Source organism: Rhinatrema bivittatum, chromosome 10, assembly GCF_901001135.1.
Source record: "Rhinatrema bivittatum chromosome 10, aRhiBiv1.1, whole genome shotgun sequence".
Taxonomy (NCBI): Eukaryota; Metazoa; Chordata; class Amphibia; order Gymnophiona; family Rhinatrematidae; genus Rhinatrema; species Rhinatrema bivittatum.
Window position 1 is genome coordinate 27425116 of NC_042624.1, and position 21964 is coordinate 27447079.

The following is a 21964-nucleotide window of genomic DNA, read 5'->3' on the forward strand; positions in this document are numbered from 1 at the left end:
TGAGAAGGTTAAGCCGTGTATGAAGTTCTCACTGTTTTTCATTACAACTTCATAATATCTTGGAGTTTTTGAAAGTATACTTATATAAGCTGCTGAGTGGTATTTTTTGTTTATAGTGTCTACTCTGTTGCAGTACTTTTTGTATGTGAAAGAACAGATGTCATGCTTCACCACCAGACCCCAGTGTTACTGAGAGAAAATGTCTTTCATATGCTCTGCTGGTCTGAAGTGAAAGCTCTTAAGTACCATTACAAGCAATATTCAGCTCAGCCTTATTTCCTCATTTGAGACTGAAAATCCTGTTGGCATAGTGCTGTATGCTCCAACATAGTCTTTTCGGTTAAACTCAGATCTCTCACATTAACGGAGAGCCATTAGCTCATTTTCGCTTTTATGAATAAATAGGCAGTGAAGGCCAAGGGTTTGTGCATTATGTTATCTGGTGGGAGATTTGAGTTCAGTTCCTTTTTTAAACTCCTGCTAGTAAGCTAAATACATAGACATTTAGTGGGTAGCTAGAGAAGACCATGGGAAATAGCTCCTGTGAGTTCTGCTTTCTGATCGTAATATTGTAGGTCCCCATAATATTTGGCCTCTTTGAGAATGGATGTGGGAGAAGTACAAGAAAATACTGAAAGCTGCACATATTGTGCTTCCTGATGAAAGCTGCAAGGAATGGGATAGGAGAGGATGATCTCTAAAATTGTCAAATAGGAATTAGTGTGATTAGGCTGTGCATGAAGATTTTCTAATTAGAAACCAATATGAAATGGAGAGGAAGTGACATCACTCCTCATGGACGCAGCCTAAATCTCTGCTCTCTGACGTTACCGGGGATAAAGACTCGCCTAATGCAGCGAGAGAGCTCCAAATTCACCTACCATGACAGATAAGTTACTTAAGCAGCCGTGGATACATGTCGACAAAAAAGAAAACTACGGATCTCCACAAATTCTCTTACATGAGAGGGGGAGAAGAGCCAGACGATGTGCAGGACAAAATGGCACCGGAGTACTGCATTGCCGAACTGGAAGAACTGAACAGTGCTCCGAGCAACACCGACAACCCTCCTCCTTCCCAAGCAGAAATGCAGGAATGGTTTATAGAACTGAGGCAGGACATTACATAAGAACATAAGAAAATGCCATACTGGGTCAGACCAAGGGTCCATCAAGCCCAGCATCCTGTTTCCAACAGTGGCCAATCCAGGCCATAAGAACCTGGCAAGTACCCAAAAACTAAGTCTATTCCATGTAACCATTGCTAATGGCAGTGGCTATTCTCTAAGTGAATTTAATAGCAGGTAATGGACTTCTCCTCCAAGAACTTATCCAATCCTTTTTTAAACACAGCTATACTAACTGCACGAACCACATTCTCTGGCAACAAATTCCAGAGTTTAATTGTGCGTTGAGTAAAAAAGAACTTTCTCCGATTAGTTTTAAATGTGCCCCATGCTAACTGAAGTCTCCACCTTGATGTCCGAAATTCATGAAGAAACCGCGGAGATAGGCTGGCTACTCAACGAGGCGGAGGTTTGCCTGAACACAAAAGGTGAAAGCTGGCATGAGATGCAAAAAACGCAGGAGCAGCTCCAAGAACACTGCCAGTCTTTAGCGGATAAGTTGGAGGACATCGAAAATCATAGCCAGCACTCTAATATTAGGATAAGAAGCGTACCAGAGGCAGAGGAGTACACTGACTGCGTTTCGGTTGTTGAAAGAATCTCCAGATTTTTCCTAGACTCTGAACGCACAGAGGAAGCTGGTACCAACTTTTCTGTTAAGATTGAAAGGGCCCACAGAACTCTGGGACCAAAGATGGCAAACAAGGCCCATGATATAGTTCCTTGTTACCATTCCTTCCTACAAAAGCAACTTTAAGCTTTTAACCCGTACGCTCTATTGTATCACTTTATATTTATTTTCTGCCTTATCTTCTTTCCAGCTTATGGCAAGCTTCCAAGTTCTCATTCCCTGTTGATTGTAACTTTCGGACTTATTCCTACCTATTGTTTATCCTTCGTTTACTTGAATTTGAATTGTTACCCCAGTTATACCCTTGTTATATGTAAACCGATCCGATATGGTTATTTACTATGAGGGTCGGTATAGAAAACTGTTAAATAAATAAATAAATAAAAAAGGAGAAAATTTACAATGCTGCACGGAAACAATGCACATGGCACTGGGAAGGCCATGAGATTGCAATTTTCGCGGACCTAGCTGCCGCTACACTGAGAAAGTGCCAGGAATTTTGCTGTATTACATCTATACTGCTGGCAGCTAACGTCAGATATTGATGGCTCTACCTGAGTTGTCTGGTTTTTCGCGATGCAGGGGATTTCTCACCATGTTAAAACAGTTGAGGAAGCAGCTGAGATCTTGAAGGATGCAGGGCTTACAGTTGAAATCCCACGACAAGAGAACAATCTTGCCCAAGTCAAGTAAGCCGGCCCCTACGTGGAAAAACCTCGATGGCAAAGAGCTTTGAAAGGCAGGCGACTGTTGCAGCGCTATTCCGATGGAGGTACCAGGGACAGAGATCCAGCCTGAGGATATTTGATTGTTCTGTGGTATACAATGGAGGTTGAAATTCCCGGCCACGTTTACTAAGAGTTGAGACTGCTTTACAGAGTTGTCCACGGTTTTCTTCTTAATGACTATTGTTGTTCATAGCTTGCAGAGCTCATGATTCATCACACCAAATGGCGAGAAACCAAATATAGGTACCCAACACCGGTATCTGGAGTTCAGGGGAGTGACTTATGCCTTTCTCCGTGATTATTTGGGAATGGGACAGGGAGTCCCAGGAGTTAGGGGAAGGGGGGAGGGGGTAATTTACTTGCTGTCAAGAAGGTGGATTCTTGTATTATGCAGGGGTGGGGGTTCACCACAGCGATTTTGTGTGCATATAGGGGAAGTCTGCAGTCAATTCACGATTGGGGGGGTACTATTCCATATTCTCTGCTAGTACCTGAGGGTGAGGTTGCTTGCCTATTTGATATCAAGTGGGAGTACAAGGCTTCGGGGTCAAGGAGATTTGAGAGACGTGAGGGGGGACTAATATGAATGGCAAGTTTTAAATTTCTTTCACTCAGTGTAAAGGGCCACATTCTTTTTAAAATGTCCTTGTCATTGTGTGGTTACTTATCGTAATAAGAAGGATACATTTTCTGACCCACCCCACTTGGAAAATGTTCCTTTTAGGTAAGTGGGAGTAGTTAACATGAGACGCTGTATCATAGCTAGCGAAGCAGAGCTTTCTAAGAAGTTAAAGTTACCTCCTTTTCTAATTTTATTTTTCTTTTTTAGTTTTTTTTTCATATCACTCCTATTTTCTTTTTTTTTGAGTGGGTTTAAAAATGACTTGTGTATTATATAGTATTTTCTTCTATTTTTTTCCTTCATGAATGCTTGGATATTTCATTTGATGCAGATGATTTAATTAATAAAGATTACATTTTAAAAAATAAAACCTGTTCTGGGTGTGTTGGAATAAATAAGTTGCAAATCTGACGCTCATTACCTTTTGCATTTTGTTTCTGAACAGGCAGACAGGGAGGATGGGACTCCTGTGGATAACTTCTCCATGGACCCACAGCTGGAAAGGCAGGTGGAAACCATTCACAATCTGGTGGATTCCTACATGGCAATCATCAACAAATGTATTCGTGATCTGATCCCCAAAACAGTAATGCATCTGATGATCAACAATGTGAGTAGACAAGAATGTTCTCAAGCTTCTCTTGCTCTCATCCTGGAAGAATCAATTGTGCTTGCTTAGGACCTCTTCACTATCAACATTTCATGTGTGGGTTAAAGAGAGAATCTCCCCCTCTCCCCATCCTTCTGATTCCAGACACCACTCTCCCTATCCTTCCTCCTTCCCTCCCCACTTCATCTTTCATCCTCCTCTCTCCTCCCCCATCCGTGGCATTCCGTCTCCTCCTTCTCCCATCCCCAAGATCCCATCCCCATGCAGATCCCTAATCGCTTTTGCCACACCCCAGAAAAAAATGAAAAAGAATTAAATGTACCCAGACACATAAGAGATTGTAAAATGACTAATTTTTTAGAGTACAAAAAAGGTATATTAATATGCAAACTTATGCAAAGGTAACCCTGCTCAGTTTTTATCTTCTGGGCATGGGCACAGGGTTCTTTCCGTAGGAGGTCATGGAGATGTTGGATTGGACCTCTAGTGTGGGGTTGGGGGAGGGGGGACATCTTGGGCTCGGCTTGTCTCAAAATTTTGGTGTTCCTGAGAACTTTCAATTTATTTTTTCGATAACAGTGTTGCAGATAGTTACAGCAGAGTTCACAAAGACAGTCTGTTTCAGTCAGAGGTAGATTTTCAAAGGGTTACGCGCGTAGCCCCGAAAACCTGCCCCTGCGCGAGCCAAGCCTATTTTGCATAGGCTCAGCGGCGCGCACAAGCCCCGGGACGCACGTATGTCCCCGGGCTTTTAAAAAGGGGCGGGGTTGTGGGCGTGGCGCCGGTCCCGAGTCCTCTGGCACAGCGGCTGTGTTGAAGGTTCGCGCACCGGCAGCTGGCCGGCGCGCGCAAGATACACCTGCAAGAGGCAGGCGTAACAAATAAAATAAGGTGGGAGTGGAATTTAGGTAGGACTGGGGGGTGGGTTAGATAGGGGAAGGTGGGGGGGAGCGAAAAAAGTTCCCTCCAAGGTTGCTCCGATTTTGGAGCAGCTTTGGAGGGACCGGGGAAAGCCATCGGGGCTCCCCTAGGGCTCAGCGCGTGCAAGGTGCACAAGTGTGCACCCCCTTGCGCGTGCCGACCCTGGATTTTGTAACATGCGTGCGGCAGCGCGCGCATGTTATAAAATCGGGTGTACATTTGTGTGCGCCAGGAGCGCGTGCAGGATTAAAAACCTGCCCCTTTCTCTTCTCCCCTAGTTCCTCTCTGCTAAAGGTACAGACTTCCCAATAGGTTTAGTGAAAGTTTTGGGCAGCGGTTTCCAGGACACAGAGGATATCATTTTTGATTGGGGCTGAAAATATTACGTTGGTGTCTGGTCTATGATGTGCTACTGTCTGGCCACCTCTCTGTGGGGCTTGTCACGCTCCTACCATTTTCTCTTTGAGTGGGGAACCATTGAACCTAACAGTTTAATGTGGATGTGGAATGGAGTTCTTTTTGTAAGTGGTTTGTTATTTTTGGCATATTAATATTTTGGTTTGTCCTGATTATGTCATTGGTCACATGCTTACAATTGTATTGGTTCGTCTATTTACGGTAAACCTTTTGGGAATCATGTATGCATGCATGGCGTCTTGCATGGCCGTTCTTGCCGCTTTAGCTGGTCTTGGTCTCCGCTTTGAGGTAAACTGTGACATATAAGTATATATATTTTTTTATCATCTGTTTTTTGGCTACATCTTTTTTTGATTATTGTGTAACTAATGTTTTGATCTATGTTAATTTTGATATAGGTTGCTCGGCTTTATATGCAGTTACTAGTGTGGCATCAGTCATATTCAATGTTGTTTGAAACAGGTCATGGTGAGACCATTATTAATATAATTCAAGGGTTTATTGGTTAGAAGGGATAGAGCTGTTTTATATATGTAAATGTTTGTTTTATTATTTTTTTCCGATACCTAATAAAAATCTCCCCCAATTTGGACTCAAAGTTCCACCTAAAGAGATGTCGTTCTAGCATTTTCTGTCTGATTGCCCCAATAATCAGCTGAAGCAACCATCAATTTTGGTTATGTATATAGACGTGTTCAGCCTTTTTTGTGTGCATGTTTGTTTTTAATTCTTCATTTGTATGTATCCCCTGAAGAAGCCATCCAATGTGTTGGTAAAACTGTGGCCTATAATTGGGATAATGTATGATTTTAGTGCGGCTGTTTGTTGGTGTACCCATTAAATTTTCAATTTATATTTGTTTAATAAAATATTTTTACATTCTTGTAATTTTGCTTTGCCACTTTATACTGTGATCACTGAAGAAACAGAGCCTTATCTAATCATAATATACTTTATAAGAGCCCAGAAGCTGGAGAACCCCTTGCTCTAAGCTGTATTGGAGCCTGACAGGTGATCCCTTACAGCCTACCTGTAACCTATTTCAGAGCCCAACATAAGTGATCCTCATAGCCAACCTGAAACCTGTGTCAGAACCTGACATGAGGTGATCCTCTCAGCCTACCTTGTAACCTGTATTACAGCCTGACAGGAGGTGATCCCTCAAAGTCTACCTGAAACCTGTCTCAGAGCTCGACAGAAGTCATCTTTCACAGCCTACATGTAAGCTGTATCAGTGCCTGACAGGAAGTGATTTCCACAGCCTTTCTATTGTCAATTGCAATTGTCACATAAAAACATAGAAATGACGGCAGAAGAAGAACAAATGGCCCATCCAGTCTGCCCAGCAAGCTTTCACACTTATTTTTCTCATACTTATCTGTTACTCTTGGCCCTTATTGGTAACTTTTTGGTTCCAATTTCCTTCCCCTCTGCCATTGATGCAGAGAGCAGTGCTGGAGCCGCTTCAAAGTAAAGTATCTAACTTAATTGATTCGGGGTAGGAACCGCCGCAATAAGCAAGCTACTCCCACTCTTTTTTGTTTACCCAGCCTGTGCAATTCAGTCCTTGTTGGTTGTTGTCTGAATATAAATCATCTTTTCTTCATCCCCCCTGTCGTTGAAACAGTGAGCTGCGCTGGATATGTATTCCAAGTGAAGTATCAGGCTTATTTGGTTTGGGGTAGTAACCGCCGCAACAAGCAAGCTACTCCCCCGCTTATTTGTGAATGCAAATCCTTTTTTCCACATTTTCTCTTGCCGTTGAAGCATAGAGCAATTTTGGAGTCGCATTAACTGTGTGTGTGTTTGTTGAATAAGGGTATTAATCACCAGGTAGTAGCAGTCATTCCCGCAAGCCACCCCCCATGCCTCTTCTCTTCATTCACATCCTCTAGATTTTATGGATCCACAATGTTTATCAAATGCCCCTTTGAAATCCTTCACAATTTTGGTGTTCACCACTTCCTCTGGAAGGGCATTCCAGGCATCTACCACCCTCTCCATGAAGAAATACTTCCTGACATTGGTTCTGAGTCTTCTTCCCTGGAGTTTTAAAATCGCGACCCCTGGTTCTGCTGATTTTTTTCTGATGCAAAAGGTTTGTCGTTGACTTTGAATTCATTGTTATAGGCAGAATAGAAATATTTTAAATAAAATAATAAATATTAATAAATATTAGTATTTGAGCAGTCAGATTAGGAGCTCTGCTAATCTAAATTGGGTTTAAGCTTTTTTTCTAGGCCGTTAAAGTACTTATATGGTTCTTATATGTATTTTATTATGGGTTTTTTAATTCTTTGTTGAAAAAACACTTTGGCTTGAACTTCATTCAAGAAGATGGTATATAAATATAACATAAAATGCAAATTGTCACCTATGACTCAATCCCTCAATCTAAATACTATAAATCATATTTTCTTATGAAGTATATAGGTCTTCTATATACACCATAAGAAAATATGATTATAGTATTTAGAATGAGGATTTGAGTCGAAGGTGATAGTTTGCAATTTTTGGATATTACTCCTGTGAATGCTTGTTTTTTTTAATTGTAAATATATGCATAAATATTCGGTGAGAATACCAAACCATCAGCTTCAGTACATAATAAGAAAGGAATGGTCTGACAAATTATGATGTCAAACATCTTATAACAGCTCAGGTAAGAGTATTTATTGTTTCTTATGATGTGTCCAAACCACAGCATCATTTTCAAACAACTACCTGGTCCCACAACACAGGCTGTTTTTCGGGATAACTGGTCTAATTGACAAAAACAAATAGTGTAATATTTTAGAAAGGACATCAGGTCAATAAGATATCAACACAATTTAATATGAAAGATGAGCAGTCTAGCATTAGAACAAACAAATTCACTTACCACAGTTCAAAATCTCACAATGACAGGTTTGCATGTTATCTCAAACAGGGATTTCCGGTGAACACTGTTAAATAGTGAATAGCAAAAATGTGCCAAATTAGGGTCACATGATCTGGGCTGTCACTTAGTAAAGAGGAAAATAGTCATTTGATCAGGGCTGTCAAAAGATCATATCAAATTAAAGCAAATCAGTCAGTGAATTCAGGCCATGTAGAGAGATACTGCCCAAAACAAAAATCCACTTTTATTCGCATTAAGAACATGCCATACTGGGTCAGACCAAGGGTCCATCAAGCCCAGCATCCTGTTTCCAACAGTGGCCAATCCAGGCCATAAAAACCTGGCAAGTACCCAAAAACTAAGTCTATTCCATGTTACTGTTGTTAGTAATAGCAGTGGCTATTTTCTAAGTCAACTTAATTAATAGCAGGTAATGGACTTCTCCTCCAAGAACTTATCCAATCCTTTTTTAAACATAGCTACACTAACTGCACTAACCACATCCTCTGGCAACGAATTCCAGAGTTTAATTGTGCACCGAGTAAAAAAGAACTTTCTCCGATTAGTTTTAAATGTGCCACATGCTAACTTCATGGAGTGCCCCCCTAGTCTTTCTATTATCTGAAAGAGTAAATAACAGATTCACATCTAACTAATCTAGACCTCTCATGATTTTAACACCTCTATCATATCCCCCCTCAGCCGTCTCTTCTCCAAGCCAAAAAGTCCTAACCTCTTTAGTCTTTTCTCATAGGGGAGCTGTTCCATTCCCCTTATCATTTTGGTCGCCCTTCTCTGTACCTTCTCCATCGCAACTATATCTTTTTTGAGATGCGGCGACCAGAATTGAACACAGTATTCAAGGTGCAGTCTCACCATGAAGCGATACAGAGGGATTATGACATTTTCCGTTTTATTCATTATTCCCTTTCTAATAATTCCCGTCATTCTGTTGCTTTTTTGACTGCCGCAGCAGACTGAACCGACGATTTCAATGTGTTATCCACTATGACGCCTAGATCTCTTTCTTGGGTGGTAGCACCTAATATGGAATCTAACATTGTGTAACTATAGCATGGGTTATTTTTCCCTATATGCATCACCTTTCACTTATCCACATTAAATTTCATCTGCCATTTCGATGCCCAATTTTCCAGTCTCACAAGGTCTTCCTGCAATTTATCATAATCTGCTTGTGATTTAACTACTCTGAACAATTTTGTATCATCTGCAAATTTGATTACCTCACTCGTCGTGTTTCTTTCCAGATCATTTATAAATATATTGAAAAGTAAGGGTCCCAATACAGATCCCTGAGGTACTCCACTGCCCACTCCCTTCCCACTGAGAAAATTGTCCATTGAATCCTACTCTGTTTTCCTGTCTTTTAGCCAGTTTGCAATTCACGAAAGGACATCGCCACCTATCCCATGACTTTTTACTTTTTCCTAGAAGCCTCTCATGAGGAACTTTGTCAAAACGCCTTCTGAAATCCAAGTACACTACATCTACTGGTTCACCATTATAGCAGGAAATGGGGAAAATCACCACCCTGAGGGAAGGGCATCCAACTTCAATAATAAAAACATCTAAGATCATTGATGGCATGGGTGTGCTTCTCACAAATGTTTAACCGGGAAGCAGTTTCTCTTTGCAAACAAAAGCAAGAACAATGCTCATAGATTTGAGTTGTTTTGCCCACATATAAATATGAGCAAGGACATTGAATAACATATGTAACGTCTTTGCTGGAGGAATTAGGCACGCAAAGAAAAATTCTACCCAATGTGGAATGTGTGAAGCTAGACAACATAAGTGAAAAAGTGCAAGCTTTACATTGTCCACATGGGGCATGACCTAGATTGCTCAGAATTGGTTATATGGTTGCCCGGAATTCTGAAGAAACCAGGAAGTTGTGTAAATTACATCCATGTCAAAATGTGAACTAAAGACATTTGTGAAAAGTGGAATGGGGGTTTAGATAATCCCAATGTCGCTTGATGAAAGAACAAATGTGACTCACAGAGAAGGGAAAAACATAGGTAATTACATTTTCCTCTGCCCTGAGGGAGATTTCAGAAAGACCAGATCGCGGTTGACATAAAGAGCTTTTTTTGAAGGCACATTTATAACTCTAGAAGAGTAACCACAATCAGTGTAGTGAGTGGACATAATCTGTGCTTGTCTGATGAACTCTTCATGACCATTTCCATAGGCCAAAAACCTGGCCTATGGAAATATTATTGCGTAATGGACACAGATGTCAGCTATCATATGATAGAGTATTTTTATCAATAGGTTTAAAAAATCAATGGTGAATAGTGGACTGTTGATGAATGAGATCTGGATGTCAAGAAAAGAAACTTAAAATGGATGAATGACTGCCGAAAAACAAAGATTGAGGTTCTGGGTCATTGAATCTCATATCCATTCCAAATCATTAAAATGTCAAGTATGTACCTAAGCCAAATCTTAACTAATGGACCAAAAATGGATGGATACATTTAATGAGTTTCAAAAATGGATACATACAGGCAGATGATGTAGGGGGCCATTGTTGCTCTCATCGCCATGCCTTTTATTTATTGATAGACCTGAAAAATGTTTTGTGCATGCTATTTGAGTGATTTGAATGAGGAACAACCCCAAGGATCGAGAAACATCAGAACAATTTAGGAGAGCAGTTGGGGAATGTTTGAGTAAAGTGATTCTCAAGTGAATATTCAGAGCTGGCCGTTTAAATAACTTAGCTGGATATAACATCCAATTAAGTTATGATGAATACACAGTGGCATGGCGAAGCCACTGAATATACATGTATATGTGCACGCTTCGCTGGCTAAGTAGCTTCGTAGACCAATCTTACCATGGACATTGCTAACAAACGATGCCCTATCACTAAATGTGAAATGCACCCTTCCTCTAAAAATCTGAAACCATGGTACACCACTGAGTTAAAATTAATGAAAAATAAACTCAGAAAGATAAAGAGAACATGGCGTAAGGACCCTTCTCAACATACCTCTAGCTACAAATCTGCCCTTCATTGCTACAAGGCTCTCTACCCTCAAGTCCAAGCGAGACTTTTACGCATCAAAAATGCACGACTACATGTTTCAGCGTCCCAAAGCCCTTTTTTTCTATGTTGCGGATCGCACCAAATCTGCTCCGCCCCACCATCCAGACTCTGAAGCCTCCACTAAATGTGAAGAATTGGCACTCTACTTCCATAGTAAAATTGCAAATACCCTCCTCAGATTCCTCAACACTCCTTACTCCATCCCTCCCGGTAATGGCCCAACAATCGCCACCCTCGACTCACTTGACCTCACTTCCGCTAAGGAAATTGAATCAATTCTAAAAAAGATTAAACCCGCCACCCATCCCACAGACACCATCCCCACTAAAACACTCTTATCTATCTCTAACTCCATTGCTAAACCGATAGCTGACATTAATTGTTCACTCTCCACCGGCATAATCCCAGACACCCTCAAGCATGCAGTGGTTAAACCCCTACTCAAAAAACTGTTAGACCCTAAAGATCCATCAAACTTCCATCCTATCTCAAACCTCCCATTCATCTCCAAAATTATGGAAAAGGTAGTCAACTCACAACTCATGGATTACCTTGAAAACAACATTCTTCACCTTACACAGTTTGGCTTCCGTAAGCACCTCAACACTGAAACCCTCCTGCTCTCACCCTCTCAGACCATCTCATCAGAGGCATGGATCAAGGCCACTGCTACCTCCTTGCCCTCCTTGACATCTCGTCAGCGTTCAATACTATTAGCCACATCCACCTCCTCTCCTGTCTTACTGACATTGGCATCTCTGGCTTAGCTCTCCTGTGGTTCAAATCCTACCTGTCTAATAGAAAATTCTCTGTCAAAATAGGTAATGCTGAATCTACTCCTTCTCTCAAGGGATCCCACAAGGTTCCTCCCTCTCTTCCACCCTGTTTAACATCTACCTAACACCCCTCTGCCAACTCCTCTCAGACCTTGGCCTAAAGTTCTACCTATATGCCGATGATGTCCAAATCATCATACCAGTCCACGACTATATCTCCGATTCCATAAAGTTCTGGGAAACATGCCTTTTCTCTATTAGCACCTTACTCTCAAACCTCCACCTTGCCCTAAATACTACTAAAACGGAACTGCTCTTCATCTCCCAACACCAAACTCCTAAACTCTCCCTCACAAATGACCCAGCATTCAGTTCCATTTCTACTCAACCATTTGTAGGAGACCTTGGGGTCTTCATAGATCAGCAATTGAACTTAAAGAAATATATCAACACTATCCTCAAAGAAGGCTTCTTCAAGCTCAATGTTCTAAAAAAAAATTAAAACCCTTACTCCATACCCACGACTTCCGCTCTGTCATCCAAGCCACCCTGGCTTCTAAAATGGATTACTGTAACTCCCTCCTCCTAGAGCTTCCCTACGCCACCATAAAACCGCTTCAAATGCTCCAGAATGCGGTAGCAAGGACAATTACTAATGCCCGTAAATCAGCCCACATCACCCCTATCCTTAAAGACCTACATTGGCTACCTATCCCTTCTCGTATCCTATATAAAACCCTTACCATCATTCATAAATCCATATACAGTCACAATTCTAACTGGCTCGATGACCCATTCTGCTTTTCACGCTCCAACCACCCCACCAGAGCAAACAACAAAGGAACCCTCCAGTAGGGATGTGCATTCGTTTCATCCGTTTCCTATATAAGCATGTAATATGAAACGTATGAAACATATGAAACGAATGCACATCTAATTGACATGTAACGGGAAATGTATGAATCGAATTAAAGTAATGAAACGAATGCACATCCCTACCCTCCAGGTGCCCTCCCTCAAAAAGGCACAACTCTCATCTACGAGGGATCGTGCCATTTCCATTGCTGGTCCCACCCGATGGAATTCACTGCCGACAAATCTCCGACTCGAATCTTGCACCACCAAATTCAAAAAGAAATTAAAGACGTGGCTCTTTAAGCAGGCCTACCCTGATTAGCTCCCCCCCCCCCCCTCATTAACCTAATGCTGCACCACTTTGTGACCTGATCCCTTGTACATAGGTTAATCTTATTTTCCCATATTGTTTATATTGATAGTTTCACTTGTTATTTATATTAGTTCTGTTATCTATACGATTATTTTATTTCTTTTTGCTGCTCTGTGTGCTCTCTATCGGCCTCCTCTTTTTCTGCCCCCCCGTCCCTGTTCTATGTATTTTCCACCTTTTGTTCAATTTGAACCGGTATGATGCACCCACTAATGCCGGTATAAAAAAGTTTTAAAATAAATAAATGTCTACCCGGAAAAGCTTAGACCTGCTCTATGGAGCGTCTAAACTTAGAATATCGGTAGGCAGGCATATAAGTTATATGTCTAACTCACTCTGCCCCTGATTCGCCAATGCACACCCACATTTTTTGTGCATACATTTTAGCCATATAAGGGATTTGTATAGCTTAGTAGCAGCTGCTACAGCAGCGGCCACTACTTAGCTGCATAAGTCCTGCTTATCCTGCTAAATAGCACTGAACGTGCTTTGAATATTGACCTCTCTAAGTCTAGTGTAATCAGTAAAATGCGGATAAGGGGTGGTGACTGTTGGTCCATGAGTTAATAGTGTTCAGAGTCCTGTACGTAAGAGCGGGCTAAGGGTATCAGTGGCTTCAGAAAAATATCCATGAATCAAGATAGGGGTTCCAGTAGAAAACTAATCCTGGAAACGATGGGTCTTCCAGGGCAGTTTGATAGGGACCTGTGTATCTTGGGGAGAATGTAAAAGACAGACATGGAAGGGTGAGGCTCTAAGAAATTTAGCTTCACGGGATGTGATTAGGTGAGTGCCAAGGGCTTATGAAACAATGTCAGTGATCTGTTGCTGAATTGTAATAGTGGGAACAGTCGAAAGGGGGTATTATAGTAGGTGCAGTCAGAGATAATTGTTGTTCAACCTTGGCCATGTAGGCAGTGCAGTCCATGAGGACTATTCCACCTCCCCTTGTCCGCAGGTTTAACAATGATAGAATGGTCAGACATCAAGGATGTCAAAGCTTGGCGATCAAAGAGAGTCATGTTTTTATAGAAATAATGATTCTCACACTCAAAATGTTGTAAATCAAACAGTACCAGTCTCTCAAAGGTGGTCAACAGCGGGTCAGCTTGGTTGGGCGGAAGCTAGGTAGATTTCCAAGCTATCCTGAAACAATCAGGTAAAGCAAGGGCAAGTAGAAAAGAAATCTGAATATTGAGCATCCTGAGAAAACACTGGAAAAGCATTTGAGTCTCAAACACATCATAGCATGGTGAAGGAACAAAGGATAAGCCTTTTTCCAACAGAGTAGCCTCAGATGAAAATAGCGTTCGTGATGATAGATTTATAACCAGCGATATTAATATATTTGTTACTGCAAACGGTCCTTCTGTGCAAGATCTGGTTATGCAGTATGACCCCGAAGGACTTAAGGGACAGTATCAACCGCGGGATCGCTGTTGTCGGGGGGGGGGGGGGGGGGGGGGTTTGAAAGTCCGATTGTTGATCTAAAAAAGAAATAGAACTCAACAGAACTCGCAAGCATAATCCTCCTCTTCATGCTCTCCTGATGTACCCTCCTTTTTCACCCCTCCCTGCTCTCTCACTTGATTCATTAAATTCATTGAAAATGTTCTCCTCACTGTTCTGTTATTCAACTACTAAGAAAAAATGTTTACTGTTCACAATACTCTGTTCCCAACTACTATGTTAACTCCATTTGATTGTATGCTAATTGCATATTTTGTATGCTAATTGCATATTTTGTAAACCGTTATGATGGCTCTACCGAATAACGGTATATAAAACTCTACAAATAAATAAATAGAAGAAACTGCAGATGCAATTAGACTTGAGGTCCCTCCTGACTCAGTTATCCCAAAACACGGTCCATATCAGGGACAGGGGATTTGTTTGAAAATGACACTGTTATTTGGACACATCATAAGAAACAATACATACCCTTATTGGAGCTGTTACAAGACATTTGGGCATAATAATTTGTCTGACCATTCCTCCCTTATTATGGATTATATATCTAACATAACATAGCATATGAACTGTACTAAAGCCCAGGAGGTGATCCCTCGCAGCCTGTTAGTCCCTAACAACCTACTTGCAAATCTGCAAAATGGGGAGATTGCATAAACCATAAACGCCATGCTTGGTCAGATCACTGGTCCATCGAGTCAGCATCCTGTTTCTGATACTGGCCAATCTGAGTCATGTGGAAGTGCCCAGAAGATCCCCTTCTCTGTTGCTCATTCCTCCCCATTCCTGCCTGGCTAATAAATGTTAATGGCTTGACCTCCAGAAATTTGTCTAGATCTTATTTAAACTTGGCTAAGTAAGCTACAGTAGAAAATGGGAATAAAAATATATTAACGAAGCATAATTGATGTGACCTTGTTTCTAGAAAGGCATCCCTGTTTTCTGCTGCATTAAGCTCTGCTAAGATGCACTGTAAGGAGAGAATAAGCTGAACAAAATCAGAGGATGTTCCAATGAAATCTTAGACTTTCCAGTTTCTTCCTCTGGCAGAGTCCAACTGGGAGGAGGTCACTGAGGGCAGGCTCTAGTTGGCCCCTTCTGGGGGAGAAAGAGTGAGCCCAGGAACGAGACTTCATTTTCACCATTAAATACTCCTATTTTGCTCACAGTTTAAGATCCTGTTTTGTGCCTTACATTACAAACGGCAGTAAATATATTTAGTTATATTTAATGTCGCCTTTACGTGGACGACAGTGGTTAGAAGGAAATACTCAACAGTACCAGAGCTCGGTTCTTTGAGTCATAAGGAAAGTACTTTGCGGTTTTTCATTTTCTGTGGAGTGGCTTTTTTCTGAGATATTGTTGAGAAGTGTCCAACCGGGAATAGTGTGCTAAAGAGAGGCAGAGGAGTGAGTCACTGTTACTGAGCAAGCCAGAAAAAGGAGGGAGGGAGGGGATAGTGGAAGTCACAGTAAGCGCTTTCTGCCTGAATCACTTTCCTTTACAGTTCAGTGAAAGTAAGCAAAAATCAACTGCTTATAATGAGGGGATTTTGCTTCACTCAAGGCTTATTTTCCTTTGAATGTTTACTGTCTTTACCCAGCATCTTCCTCCTGCTGCTTTTTTTTTGGAGGGCAGGGGCTCATGGTTTCTCTCTCAATGCCACCGTGTTCCTTTTCTGCAACAAATCTAGAAATGGATTGAATCCAAGGAAATGCTTTCCATGACAGTCATAAAATTCTGCTCTTGGAATGGTCCTCCCTTGTTTCAGGGGCCCTTTGAATGGTTCTGATCATGAAAACTGGAAAAGCTTTCTGCAGAATGAATCAACGGCCCAACCATGACAGCCAGACAGTAGAGGAATCCCCAATTCATATATATATATATATATATATATATATATATATATACACACTGGCAGAATCATCCATTTTACACATGGGAGTACGTGTGTGCGCGCGCGTGTGTGTGTGTGTGTGAGAGAGACCAATACTTTGTATGTGCGTGAATGATGGAGGCCGTCTCTGAATGGAAGTGTGTGTATGGGTGACACAAAATATTTCAGGATGTGTTTATGAAAGAGAAATATGTGCTGGGTGGTGTGTGTCAGTGTGAGAGATGGGGGCTCTTTGTTTAATAGAGAGGGAGGCTTTGTGTGAGTGAAAGAATATGGCTTTGTGTGTGAGTGAGACTAAGTGTGTTTTTACAGTACATATATGGGTGAGTGAAAGAATGTGGCTGTTTATATGTTTTTAAGTGAGAAATAGAGGTATATATGTGTGAGAAAGCAAATGTGAGTGCATTAAGTGAGAAACACTGTATGTATGTTGATGATTGTTTATTAAGCATTTATGAGTCGCCCATACCAAGACCCTGAGCAACATACAAATATACAAACATAATAAAATATATATAACACACCAAACATTTTTCAAATATAAAGCAAATAAAGTAGATATGGCTGTGCATGCGTTTGCTTGTGAATAAGGAAAGTTCTACATGTATGTGTGTCTCAAGTAAAACTGTCACTTCCCCCAGCAGAGCTCTTCCTGCTACCTATGTGACCCCACAACCCTTCTTTGCCAGAACCCCCTCTGCTGTTATCATTACCAACCTCCTGAGGCCCTTCAATGCTGCAGTCCGTTACTGGAGGCTTTCAGTTATGCTGACCAGAGCCCAGGACCTTACTCCCTTTCACCTCAGTATGTCCCTAATTCTCATTATCTATGCAACCTAATGCCAGTTCTCTGCTGGGACCCCTTTTTGTAATTACACCATTAACTTCCCAAATCTCTTCAGCACTGTGGCCTGTCAGCCAGATCTTTCAGGTATGTCGCTGCTGTTCCTTGAAACAGCTAAGGGGACCCTGGCAAAGAAGTGTTGTCTTTATTATAAAGCATACGGGGACAGAGTTAAAATTCTGAACAGGAAAGGCGGAATGGGGAAATATGATGGATATTTAAATATTTCCAAGGAATAAATGCACAGGAAGTGGACTTCTTCCAATGGAAAAGAGGCTCTGGAATGATGGGTCATGGGATGAGGGTAAAAGGGGTAGACTCAGGAGTAATTTAAATAAATGTTTCTTTACAGAGAAGGAGGCAGGTGAATATATAAAACAGTCTCCCAGTGGAGATGGTGAAGAAAAGGACATTATCCCAGGACAAGCAGGATGGCAGTCCTCACATATGGGTGACATCATCGATGGAGCCCTATCACGGAAAACTTCTGTCAAAGTTTCTAGAAACTTTTGACTGGCACACAAGGCCTAGTGAGCATGCCCAGCATGCCATGATCCCTGCAGCCACAGGGGTCTCCCTTCAGTCTCTTTTTTTCCGCGTTGCTGTTAGCCTCGCGTTTCAGGAGCTCTGAGAGTTGTCACTAATTTTCCTCACGGAAAAAAATGAATAGTTCTGCCATAAAATACCCTACACGGGTCTCCCTTCGACGTCCCGTTCGGTGAGTACCATTTTTTTCAGTCTTTTTTGTCAGTTCCAGTTACCTCACTTCGGTATCCACTGGCCACCGACCATTACCTGGCGTTATTTTTTAACCATGGCCGTGCAACCTTTTCGTGGATTGATTATTTCCTGGTCAGTTGTACTGCTTTTCCGCTAGTATATGAAGCGGCCATTGAGGACATTGTGATCTCTGATCGCACCCCAATTTGGGTAGATTTCCAATTTTTAGGCATTCAGCCCTTCACCCAGCTCTGCCGCTATCCTTATTTTTTGGCTCAGGACGCAAAGTTTCGGGATTACCTGCGGGCGAAATGGGTTGATTATGCTAAGCTCAATCAGGCCCATGTCTCACAACCAGCTTTGTTCTGGTACACTGCAAAGGCAGTACTGAGAGGGGATATTATAGCCTACATAGCCCGGCGATGGAAGATGCTTGATCGCCACATTCTGATGCTTAGCTCACAGTTGCAAAGGCGCGAGCGCGCTTAGCTGCTTCAGAGTCCAATCCAGCCCGGGCCGAGTACTTAGCCCTACAATCAGCCCCGAATTCTCTTTTATATCAGCGGGCTATGCGCCGAAAACACGCGTAAAATAGACTTAGTAACAACAAAGTCTCCCGTCTCTGTTCCATCGAGATTCCACAATTGCGCACAGGCTGACCTCAGAGCGTTTACACACATATTTATAATAAGCGGACAAGGACGGGGCCTTAGCATGCTCAAAGCGAAACACTTGATCCAGGGCATGAAACACGGAAGGGGATTTAGACTTGTCAGCTAGAGCCCGTATATAATGCCCAACGCAGGTAAGGAAAGGCATGTGCTGTCCCCAGACCGTAAAGAGCTTGAAATTCGGTAAAAGAGAGAGTCACTCCGTCCGTAGTTAGTAATTGACCCAGGGAAGTGATACCCTTGGTTCCCCAAACCCGAAAACTAGCGGACTGAGAACCCGGGGTAAACTCAGCATTTCCAGATATCGGGAGAAAATGGGCACAGAATGCAGGAACTTGCAGCAACCTGGTCATTCACCTCCACGTTTGCCGAAGCGGCCTTATGAGTGTCATTTGTACAAGAAATGAAGGGAGATATTCCGGATTGCACTGTACTACATAAGTGGGAGCCAAAGGAGCCATCAAAGCCACGTCCGCGGGCAAAGGTGTGTAAACCAGTCCCTGATAAGTCTCAAATTGCAGGCCAAATTAGGGGCTCCTACACCGCCCAATCCCCATTTCATCTTCAACCATGAAAGAGGGAGCCGGGATTTGCCCACCCCCAAACAAACCGCCTAAAAGTGCCATCCAGCTAGGTAAGGACTCTCTGTTTCAGAAGAAGGGGTAAATTTTGCAACACATAAAGCCACTTCAGCAAAATGATCATTTTGTATAAGCTGATTTTACCACATAGAGAAAGGGGAAAATTGCGCCAGGCAGCCAAAGTATCCATCGTAGTTTGCAATAAGGTTGGGATGTTGGCCTCATATACTCGCTTCGGGTCAGCGGGAGGGTTAACCCCTAAATACCGTAGGTGAGTCACCGCCAATTGCAAAGGAAAGGAATTTGGCCACTGCGCCTGTAAAGTTCGCGGAAAAGGTAATGCAGAGGACTTAGACTCATTTAAACGCAGTCCGGAAAAGCTCCCGAAGTCTCTATCAGCTGCAGCAAAGGAGGCAAGGAGGCTCAGCAGCAGCGGGAAGCACTCAACTCCCTTATTCAAAAAGGTCTGGAGTCAGGCAAGCACGAAGTATGAGCAGCCTATGACTCTTTTGAAACATCTTCCCATATGTCAGCTGTTGGGATCAGTGCACGAAGGTGGGCTTGGCTAAAGGCTTCGGATTTAAGATCAGAAGTACAGGAAAGACTAGCAGATCTCCCATGCACCGGAGATAATCTCTTTGGAGAGAAGATTCAAGATACTGTCTCCCAATTGAAAGAACACCATGAGACATTCTGCCAGCTTTCCAAGTTGCCATCTGACCAGCCACCCTCGGCACGGAAGCCAGCAAGAAGGGATACCAGAAGACCCTTTAACGGCCTCGTAGGTACTATCCATCTGCATCCAGTGCACGTCCTTTTCGACCACCTCAAAGGGGACGTCCATGTCAGGCAAAGCAGACAAAAAACTCAGCCACCCCCACAAACAGGACCAGCATCTGGTTTTTGAACACATTTCCAGAGAGCAGAACTTTTTCCACCAATCCCAGACCCAACCTGCCAGTTGGAGGTCAGCTCCAAAACTTCATACACCATTGGAGCCTCAATACTACAGATCAATGGGTGTTAGCCATCCTGAACCAGGGGTACCATCTCAAATTCACCACGATACCCCCGGATTCCCTATCCATTTCGCTGTGGGCAGCCAATGTCATAACATCTCAACTTTGGCTAGAACTCTCCTCTCTGCTGACTACCAGGGCTGTCGAACCTGTTCCCCGGTCTCAACAAGGCAGAGGGTTCTACTCTTGCTATTTCCTAATTCCAAAGAAAACAGGAGGTCTCCGCCCCATACTAGACCTCCACAATCTCAACAAATTTCTTCAAAAAGAAAAGTTCCGGTTGGTCTCCCTCGGGACCATCTTTCCCTTACTACACCAAGGAGATTGGCTCTGTTCTCTGGATCTTCAAGATGCCCTTGTTCACATACCCATTTCCCCACCACATCACAAATATCTAAGATTCGTAGTGGGACCACAGCATTTCCAATACCAAGTTCTACCATTCGGACTAGCCTCCGCACCTCGGGTGTTCACAAAATTTGTAGCAGTAGCTGCTGCACTTCTAAGAAAAAAACAGCATTCATGTTTTTACCTACCTAGACGATTGGCTAATCAGGAGTTCATCCAGACAGGAAACTCTCGCTGGCTTGGAAAGCACCATGAAACTGTTGCATTCCCTGGGGTTCCTGATCAGCTATCAAAAATCACATATGAACCTGTCTCAGCACCTCACTTTCATCGGAGCAGACCTCGACACCACAGTCGCAAAAGCTTTTCTTCCAAGCAATCTAGCGAATCTAGCAAACTCTGTGACCAGCTGCAAGTTTGCCTCTGCCCATCGGTTTCTTACACTGCTGGGCCACACGATGTCTACAGTCCACATGACCCCTATGGCAAAGTTGGCCATGAGAAGGACTCAATGGACTTTGAAATTTCAGTGGATCCAAGCTATTCAGCCACTGTCATCCCTAATACGGGTCACCCACCAATTACGTCTCTCGCTCCGCTGGTGGACAAACCAGCCTGCCTTACGGACTGGTCTCCCGTTCCAGCAACTGACTCCTCAAGTCACCTTAACCACGGATGCATCCAACTTGGGATGGGGAACTCACATCAACAACCTTCAGACACAAGGTACGTGGACTGCGCTCGAAAAAAAGTGTCAAATCAACTTTTTGGAACTTCGAGCTATAAGATATGCCCTTTATGCCTTCAAAGACTGCCTCTCCAACAAAACTGTGCTGATACAAACGGACAACACAGAAGCACTGTGGTACATAAACAAACAGGGAGGCACAGGTTCCTATCTGCTATGTCAAGAAGCAGTGCAGATTTGGGCCTGGGCCCTTAGCACACTCCACACATCTCAGGGCCACTTATCTAGCAGGCATACAAAATGTCCTAGCGGACAATCTCAGTCGACATTTCCATCCCCACGAATGGTCTCTTGATCCCTGTGTAACGAGCAAAATCTTTCAACGCTGGGATCAACCAACCATTGACCTCTTTGCATCCAAGCTAAACCACAAAGTGGAAAGATTCTGCTCCCTCCACAGTTGTCGACAAACGCTCCCCAGGGATGCCTTTGCTCGCCCCTGGAACACAGGCCTTCTATATGCCTATCCTCTGATTCCGCTCATAGCCAAAACTCTCATGAAGCTACAGCAAGACAGAGGGTCAATGATCCTCATAGCTCCGTATTGGCCTAGACAAGTTTGGTTTCCCATACTCCTTGACCTCTTGATCAGAGAACCAATTCGCCTGGGCACAGCACCCACTCTCATAACTCAGAACCAGGGCATG

The 21964-nt window shown here is 42.8% G+C and overlaps 1 protein-coding gene across 7 annotated transcripts in view; it reads left to right on the top strand.

Annotated features, from left to right (window-relative positions):
- DNM3 (dynamin 3) overlaps window positions 1-21964 on the top strand; it is a 694116-nt gene that overhangs the window by 574966 nt on the left and 97186 nt on the right. For all 7 annotated transcript variants that reach the window (XM_029617605.1, XM_029617606.1, XM_029617601.1 and 4 more), the window contains one exon: window positions 3553-3717. In XM_029617605.1, coding sequence (XP_029473465.1) covers window positions 3553-3717 — 165 coding nt within the window. The remainder of the gene's footprint in view (window positions 1-3552; window positions 3718-21964) is intronic.